At 33.6% G+C, this 9,884-nt stretch overlaps 1 protein-coding gene across 1 annotated transcript; it reads left to right on the forward strand.

The window, feature by feature from the left end:
* Positions 1-5,623: 5,623 nt before the first annotated feature.
* On the forward strand, positions 5,624-9,884 carry LOC104220417 (GDSL esterase/lipase At5g33370-like). Its single transcript, XM_009771285.2, has 5 exons — positions 5,624-6,035; positions 7,018-7,145; positions 7,752-7,994; positions 8,821-9,073; positions 9,439-9,884. Exons 1-5 carry the CDS (start codon positions 5,783-5,785, stop codon positions 9,669-9,671), a joined length of 1,110 nt encoding a protein of 369 aa, XP_009769587.1. The 5' UTR covers positions 5,624-5,782; the 3' UTR covers positions 9,672-9,884.

Consider the following 9,884-nt stretch of genomic DNA (forward strand, 5'->3'; position numbering starts at 1 on the left):
ATTGTGAACAAATGTTCGCATTTGCAATAATAGCAGGCCTGAACATTCTTCGCTATTGCGATGTAATGTTCGCAATTGTGAACACCTTATCGCAAATGCGATAACTGCGACTATTCAAAAAGAGTTTTAGACGAGATTTCAACTCATTGTCTCAAATTTTCAAACCCTAAGCTCCCATAGGCGATTTTCCAAAGAAAAGTTCCTCCCCAAATCATATGTAAACAATTTCTAACTCATTTCTTTCAATCTACTTCATCTTTTTACAAGATTTCATCACAAAATCTAGGGATTTTCATGAAAAATTGGGTATTTTGGGTGAAATTTGGGAATTCTGACCTCAAATTGAGGTTGGATTCCAAAACTAATTGCATATTTGGGCTCGGGGTGAATGGACAATCGGGTTTTGGTCCGAACTTCGGTTTTGAGCAAGCGAGCCCGGGGTCAGTTTTTGACTTTTTGGGGAAAATATTAGGAAACCTATAATTAAGCATTGGAATTGAGTTCTTTAGCATTTATTGATGTTATTAAGTTAATTATGACTAGATATAAGTGAATTGGAGATGAAATCTAGAGGGAAAGCGATATTTGAGGCTTGATTTTGGCCGTGGAATCGAGGTAAGTGTTTGGTGTAACCTTAGCTTGAGAGAATAGGAGTTGTGGTCTTATTTGCTACGTGTTAGTGTTGAGTACGACGTATAGATGTGGTGACGAGTATCTATACGTTGGTGTCGAGCATGCAAGTGAGTATTAAATTGTGACCGTTGTGATTCTTATTATGTACTATTCATGCTTAAATTGATGATTATCCATGCTGAACAATACTTATGATATTTTCTTGGTAATTGACCATTATTGAGTATTGACTCAAGTTGAGATTTATTTTGTGAAGCTAACTGTTGAAACGAGATTGGTTATAGTTGATTCCCTAACCGGGATGTATTTGTTTCTATTGTTGATTCCCTTGCCGGAATATTATTGTTTCTACTGTTTGGGTGAGGAAAGAGCGATAAAGCACGAAGGATGATGTCGTGCATATTCATACTTAAGCATATGGTGAGAAAGAGTGATAAAGTACGAAGGATGATGCCGTGCACATTTACGTTTATATTGATGCATATGGTGAGGAAGAGAGATAAAGCACGAAGGGGTGATGTCATACACATTTCTATTATTGATTGCATGGTAAGGATTGAGAGTAAAAGCACGAAGGGTGATGCCGTGTATTTTTTTCTGTTTGCTGTGTTCATTTGCTGTTATCGGTTCAAGTGTTTTAACTGTTTAAAATTCCTTTACTGCTATAATTCTTTATGTTGAAATCCTCATAGCATGTTTCCCCTTCCCGTTCATTTCTGCTTAGCTTTATTTTATTACTTGTTATTCTGTCATTATACTGATTAATTGCTCATGTTTATAATGTTCGTCGTGTCCTAGCCTCGTCACTACTTCGCCGAGGTTAGGCTCGACACTTACCAGTACATGGGGTCGGTTGTACTGATACTGCACTCTGCACTTTCTGTGTAGATCTCGGTGTCGGACATTATGAGTAGAGTTCGAGGTCGCTGCCTTCAGTCCATCGAAGACCCAAGGTAGTCCTGCAGGCGTCCGCAGGCCCTGGCGCCCCCTTCTATCCTATCTTTTTTGTTCATCTACTTCCGAAATAGATGTATATTTCTTTGTTCAGACCATTGTTTGTAGTATTAGTAGACCGTCCGTGAATTGTGACACCAGTTCTGGGTGGAGTTTTATTATGGTTTCGTTGTTGTATTAAGATAATCTGTTAGATTCTGTTCTTCCGCATTTATTCCGCTGATTTACTTTTGTTAATATGTAAAAGATAAAAGAAAAAGGTGAAACAATTTGTAACGTTAGCTTGCCTAGCGAGTACAATGTTAGGCGCCATCACGGTCCCGACAATGAGAAATCCGGGTCATGACATGCTTCAACGTTTGGCACACATATATCGATACCTCTATTAATAGAATCTTTCCCAAGTTTTGTCCCTTGTAGTTCTATTTTTTCACCACGAAAAAGATGAATAAATGTTGTTTTTTTGTTTTTAATCTTCTCCTTCGGGTGCTACAACCAGACGAAAAGATTTGTAGGCTTTAGGGGTTTTCTAAGCAATCCTATTACTAAATTACACACTGAAAAAGTAATATGTGCCTATTTATTCCGAACTATATTGGCTCTCCTTGCTTATAACGAAACTAGAATAAGCCCCGAAATGAAATTTATTAGACTAAAATTTCTCTTTACATATATTATCCTATTTATACATGCGCAATTTAAAGTACTAAAAAATCAAAATCAACACTCAAACTGACCTGATCATGAATTCATAATTAACATGAGAGAAACCCTATCACAAAAAAGTAGGTCTTCTCTATTTCAATAATATTAAACTTCATCATATTTTTTATAATTCTTTTTTAGAGAAGAATTTTTAAAGACCGTTCAAGAAAAAAGAAAAAAAATAAATGAGAGAGAAGAAATGGAGCTCTTTGTATTTCCTTGCAAAAGAGAAAGAGTAGAAGGGGGTGTTTTTTTTATTTTTCCATGTTTAGTTGATCCAGATATTTTAGAAAATATTTTTTGGATGAACTTATTTTTATCTAATTGAAGAGAGAAAATATTTCCAAAACTCTTTCTTAAACCTTCCTCGTCCTATTCCCACAGCCCTCCATCTCTACTCCACCTCCACCACCCCAACATCGCCATCTAGACTCCGACCTACCACTCTCCTCTGCCCTTATCCATTTCTTCTCATGTCTAAATTATATATTTTTTAAAAATATTTTTTGTTACCGAAACAAACATCTAAAAAAAATCATTTTGGAAAATATTTTTGTTCGTACCAAACACACCTAAAATGGCCAAATTCTTTTGAGGCAGTAGTGTTAAAGCAAGACGAAAGCACATGGGAATTGAAAGAAACGGTGTTCGGTGAAAAGAAAAATTACTCCCTACTTGTAAGTGTAGTTGATTAGCTGTATTTGAAGCTCTCTTCCAAATGAAGCCATTAATGCCTTTGAAAATTATCACTAACTTCCAATTACTTATCTTCTAAGAGGTTAGGAATAATTTAATAGACTGTAACCGTCTTTGATACATCACCTCTTGTGTCATCTTCTTCTTCCAATGAGTTGAACTACAAATAGAAAACCTTGCAATGAACAAGAATGTACACATGGATATGAGTTTTTGATTTTTGTTTTTCTTTAAGGCAATCCATATTCGAGTATTCATATGGCTAATTCGAATACGCGTTGAATAAGTATAGTAGTCTACTGGGGGAATAAAATATTTCTTTTTTATTCTCAAGTCTTAAATTTGAGTCGTACCATATTTTTTCTGGGGTAGTTTTTTCGTATAATTTCTAAATGTATATCCTTTAAGTATGATACTTTTTTTGACTTGTTTTGTGTGACAAATTTTTCTTTTTAGTCGGTTCTAAATTTTATTTAATTTGTTTTTAACGCAATAAAGAGAAAAAATAAAAAGGCAGGTAAAACTCTTAAACGTTATCTAAAAATTAAAGATAATTGTGATACAACATTAACTCACTTGCGAGAAATATCCTTAATTTCTTAAAAATGAGTGCACAACGAAATACATTCACATGAAATGCATCGAGAGAGTGTCGTTAATTTTGGGTTCCTAGAATTTATTGAATTCTCTTATTTTATTTAGTGAACTTATGTCACCAAAATACGTGGCGCAGTGATACTTAATTGCAAATGTGTAAGGAGAATTTGCAGTAGGAGGTATTAAGAAAATTAACTTTGACAATCATAGTCAGTGAGAGAAGAATGTACTAAAGAATGAGTCCACAACTTTACTACTCCGGTTCATATGTGGAATAGTAAAGGAGTGTATATATATATATACATGTCCTACATATTCATGGATGCTCTCATAAATCCTTTGAAGGGTATCACTTTTTTTCTTTAAAGAAGTAAATTACTTATATAAAACTCCTCTAGGATTTCCCATATTAACATAAGATAGTAAATTGAATTAGTCAACTTAAAATTCATAATCCAATATATATATATATATATATATATATATATATATATATATATATATATATATATAGCTTAATTAAGCCTTATCAAATAGAGATAGAGGTATATTTCTTTGATCATCAATGTGTAATTTGATAATAAAAAAATTGACATAATATACTATAAAATGGTAAATGATTATGTAAAACAACTTTACACCGCGATGTATCGCATTTGTAACTTGTCTTCCATCTAAAAAGAACACTCATTATGTGGTCAATAATATATCAACTCTCTAGCCTCTAGCTAGGTGATTGTTGAGGTTGGCCGCTTTAACTGATTTGTACTTTAATTTGAACAATCTATAGCAATTCAACACAAGGCAAACGGCAGAAGTCAAATTTAAAGAACAAAGCAAACATTTCACACATAGGCATATATATCACTTCCTACAGATGACAACCTAAGATAGGAATAGAAAGGAATGGTGAAAAATGGGACAAGCGAATAAGTCACCAAAGAGAGATAGAAACTGTTGTTACCAGTATAGCTAAAAAAAAAAGGATTTCTGTTTGGCCAAAAAAGTGTAAAACTCATTTGTCGAACTAATTATTGATAATAAAGAAGGTAAATCTTAATCAAACATAATTAATCTTAGATCCAAATATACAGAGTGCGAAACAGGAGAAGAATAAAAATGCGTATGATTTCTTAATGTAATAATCGTATATTGAACATGATAGATGAGCTTACATTTAAGGCTGATATGCATCATAATCATGGGAACAAGGAAGGGGAAGAGAGGTCACTGTTGAAGATGAAGAGATCCCTCTTGTTTTCTCTATTGTCCCTCTCTAGATCTCCCAGAATCTGCCCCTGTTTTCTGGGCTTTTCCCCACATATATAGTTCCTTTCCCCTTTGACCGGCGTAATTTCTTACGACGGTAGCTTTCGTCGTCTGCCCGAGCACAATGTTCGTCCGGTGATGTACGCTTTCCGACGACTTGACCTCGGCGATGGCCCGAGGTGCTCTTTGCTATCCTGCTCCGTGGGCATGATTACAGCTTGGTCGACCCTTATCATTCCTCTTAAAGACTATCATTCTAGTTAGATTTTGACTCATACAATTTCCCTATTAACATATATATATATATATATATATATATATATATATATATATATATATATATATATATATATATATATTGGGGGGTGAAGACATGCTAAAATTGTATTAGATTTGGATTCATAATTTTAAAAATACAGTAAATTTAGTATTGAGAACCTGAAAGTCGAATCCATCAAGTTAAAATAATGGATCCGCTTCTGATAGCAGTCAACTCGTCTGAATTGCTTTCAGATTACTAATCTCACTTTTTTATGGATGGGTTGATGTATTCATCTTTTGTTTGCTTGATAGTGTAGAATTATTTCAATATTTTTCCGCTATATAGAAGTTAAATTCAAAAAAAAAAAAAATACTCTTTGAGTTGAATGATTGAAAATGCATTTAATCACCCCTTCTAAACAACTGTCCACATTGATTATACAATGGGAAGTTGTTGTGATCCTTTTTCTTTACTTGTATTATAGTAACACCAAACATCCAAGGGTGCCATTATATATAAATGCAACTCTGCTTTCTCAATATACCACACCAAAACACTTTCCTTAGTTTAAGGAAAACACCACGTAGCTAGCTCTTGCTTTCTCTCTTGTACTTCTTTTCTCTTCTTTATTATTCTTTTGTTATCACTATTTCTACCACTTCTTCCATGGCTAATTCTTCTTTGAGTTTCATTCTTAGGGTTATTTTGACCTTATCATTTGCAATATTACAAAATGGGGTAATTAAAGGTGTAGAGGGAAGAGCATTTTTTGTGTTTGGAGATTCATTGGTTGATAATGGAAATAACAACTATTTGGCTACAAGTGCTCGTGCAGATTCCCCTCCTTATGGCGTTGATTATCCCACTCATCGTCCCACTGGCCGATTCTCTAATGGCCTTAACATTCCTGACATTATCAGTTAATATTAATTCTTCATTTTATTTTATTTTTTACAACTTTGAAACCAGTTTTTGACGTGGCCAAAATATTAGTACACATTACGTTCATGCACAATATACTCCTATTAGTTAGTATATGTTTGATGCATGCATGTAAACATGAATGGCCAGACAAGTATATACTTTTCTTGGCTCTTTCTGTGTGTTGCATTCCATGCCAAAGTTCACCTCATTGACTCCACTTTATTATAATAAGAAATTAGCTTTCTATAGTTTCTTTTAATACGACTAGAAGCCATTACAACCCTTCAAAATAATTTCTTTTCCTAATTTTACTACATCACTCGTAATTTTTCGCAGGGGTGGTGACTGATGAGTTATGTGTGCATGCATGCGGCCATTTTTCTTATTCGCAAGCGGGCACACGCCTGGTCCCTGATTTAACAATTAGAAATGTAGATCCCGTTTGGCCATGAAATTTTTTTTTACTTTTTTTCGAAATCAGTCTTTAATTTTCTCTTATTATGGTCAAAACTTTCTGTAACAATAATGTTTGTTTAGATATTTTTTTGCTGTTATACAGAGAATATATAATATAAAAAATTAGTTTCAAAGAAAACTAACAGAGAACATATAATTTAAAAAATTAATTCCAAAGAAAATTTAACTATTATAATAAAGTATTGTTATAAAAAATGACCGGCATAGAAAGATATAAACTGCCGAAAGAAAAGCCTAGCACAAAAAGGAAAAACAGAAGGGGATAATCAGTATACGCAGGTGGCACTTTTTAAGGAAGTGGCTCATTCATTTGCATGCATGTAGTGTTCAAAGACAAATCCTATACTCAAATTTTTGTAATAACTTACTAGATTTTGTCCTTTCTTTTCTTGGTAAATATTTATCAGCTACATTTATCTACAATTATCATCCCTTTTATTTTATTCTTCCTTATGTATGATTTAATTTTTTTTAAATCTCCTTTTCAATGCAATTATTAGGTGAAAAGCTTGGAATGGAACCTACATTACCATACTTGAGTCCAGAGCTTCAAGGGCAAAAGCTTCTTGTCGGTGCCAACTTTGCCTCTGCTGGGGTTGGAATACTTAATGACACTGGAATTCAATTTGTAAGCTTTATTCAAATTTTTAATTTCCAGTTAAACTATTACTATTCGATAAGTAATTTATAATTTTTACCCTAAAAGTACTTCAAAACCGAAAGTATTTTTATCCTCCTTTTTTAATGTATTCCCCACATTTTATTGCTCCTTTTTTTTTATGTTGGTTGGCGGGGTACGAGTCAAACACAGTCATATAAAATAAAACGGAACTTATTATTTTTGCTTCAAAATCATGATCTCCAAACATGAGTTCTTGCACCAATTTAGAAGTTTATAGTTGTAGTTTCTAGATTTAGGTTTCATTAAGCTTTGTAGATTTTAGTTTCCTCTTTATGTTTTTTCAATTTGAAAATAAATAAATATTATTCTAAATAGTCGCCTATCCAACTTATTAAATTAAAAATAGATTGCAGATACATAATATATATATATATATATAATTGTGTATAATCAGTGTATAATTTATATATACCGTTAGAAATAATAAGCAGTGAATCTTATCGTCGATTTGTGTAAACATCCCAAAATATGAGAAACATTTTTAGCCTTTTTTTATCTTGGTTTCTTGTGCCCTACATTCTTGTTAAATCATTATCTCACCAATTTTATCAGGTAAACATTATAAGGATTGGGCAACAGCTGGAGTACTTTGCAGAATACCAAAAAAGAGTGGCAGCCTTAGTAGGGACTGAAAAGGCAAAGCAACTAGTGAAGGAGGCTCTAGTTTTAATTACACTTGGGGGCAATGATTTTGTCAACAACTATTATTTGGTCCCTTTTTCTTTGAGATCTACCCAATACGCCCTTCCAGATTATGTCACTTTTGTCATTTCTGAGTACAAACATGTTCTTGCGGTAACAATACTTTATCCTCTTAAAACTATACTCCTATTAATTATTGCTGCATAATGTCAAGTATCAACATGCATCTTGTAGGTAAAAAATAAGTCATTTTTTGTCACATTGGGTCAATAAAATAAAAAAGATATATAACATCATTTAAGTTAATTTTGACACGCATAATATTGCATCTAATTGTGACAAGCTTTGCTAGTCTAGCGATACGCATGGTCCGTCACTCTATCCAGTTCTTTTAGTGTTCCGTTAAGAAAGAATTAATTTATTCGATACGAGAAGACTTTAAACCAAAAAATTTGACATATGCAAAAAAGGAAAATAGGAGGATGTTAGTAAATTTAGAGTTATAATTGAACCCTACAAAAATTTAGAACAAATTTGTATTTTTGTATATACTTTTATGAAAAGGCAACATTTGAGCAAGAGGGAATGGAAAATGGAATAGAGAGGTCATAATCTATGGCATTTAGAGTATGTGGGCAAAAGAAAATAAAAAGGTAATAGGATTCAGTAGTTGAACTAGTGCAGACCTACTTAAGATGGAAAATAAATCTTGCATGTGATTATTGAAATGCAATAGCTAGCTCATACTAGTACCTTTTGTCAACTGATTAAACTTAAGGAAACATTATTGTACAATTCTTAGCTGTGCCCTTATATATCAAGTCATTTTATGTAGCACATCATAAAGACAATGTCATTTCACTCCCCCCACCCCCAGCCCACCCTACACTCATTTGATTGACACACAACATGAATTTCTTATATTTTATCATTAATCTTTTAAGTTATATATACTGACGATTCTAATTTTATCATGCAGAAACTTTACAGCTTAGGAGCTCGTAGAGTTATCGTGACGGGGACAGGGCCACTAGGCTGTGTGCCGGCAGAATTAGCCCAACGGAGCCAGGACGGCAACTGTGCTGCTGAATTGCAGGAAGCAGCATCATTGTTCAATCCGCAGCTAGTTGAGATGCTTAATGGCCTCAACAGTGAGATAGGGAGCCATGTTTTCATTGCAGCAAACACAAATCAAATGCACTTGGACTTTGTTACTAATCCTCAAGCTTTTGGTACATTAAAATTAATTTAAACCCTTTTTAATTGATTACCTACTTACTTTTGTCATGTTTAGCATAACTAGTTTAGTGCTAAGTTGGACTTTTCCTAGGCTTTAATTAATGTCCCACATTTTTGGTCCTCTCTAACATCTAGTACTGTTATTATGGGGACAGGGTAAAGGCAATACTATAGTTCTTAATTATAGGGGGAGGTGATATAATTTTCCTGAGGAACTTCGTCCAATATGAAAGATTAGAGGGTTTAATTTTTATACACCGACCGACAGACAGACTATAAAATACACTAATTGTGTAAGAATATTAGTTAATTACACACCTATACTTTACTAACATTGAATATGAATGGTATGGGGCAGGATTTGTGACATCAAAGGTGGCATGCTGTGGACAAGGACCATATAATGGGATAGGGCTGTGCACACCATTGTCAAATCTGTGCCCAAACAGAGATGAATATGCATTTTGGGATCCATTTCATCCCTCAGAAAAGGCTAACAGAATCATTGTTCAACAGATCTTGACTGGGACTACTGCCTACATGCACCCCATGAACCTTAGCACAATCATGGTTATGGATTCCAAGGCTTAATAAATTCTAAAATTCCCATATTTCTCCACTCTCTTTTTTGTTTGGATTTTCAATGGAAATGTTATTTGTTTAATTGTAGCAGTTAATGTACGTGTCTTCCAAGTGGAGCAAGAATCGTTTTAGTTGAATTCCTTCTTTTTAACAATAAGATGGAAGCTGTGTCAAATGTAAGTGCTTTTGAGTTGATCAAATCTGATAGCTTGTATTTCTGCA

Source organism: Nicotiana sylvestris, chromosome 5, assembly GCF_000393655.2.
Source record: "Nicotiana sylvestris chromosome 5, ASM39365v2, whole genome shotgun sequence".
Lineage (NCBI taxonomy): Eukaryota > Viridiplantae > Streptophyta > Magnoliopsida > Solanales > Solanaceae > Nicotiana > Nicotiana sylvestris.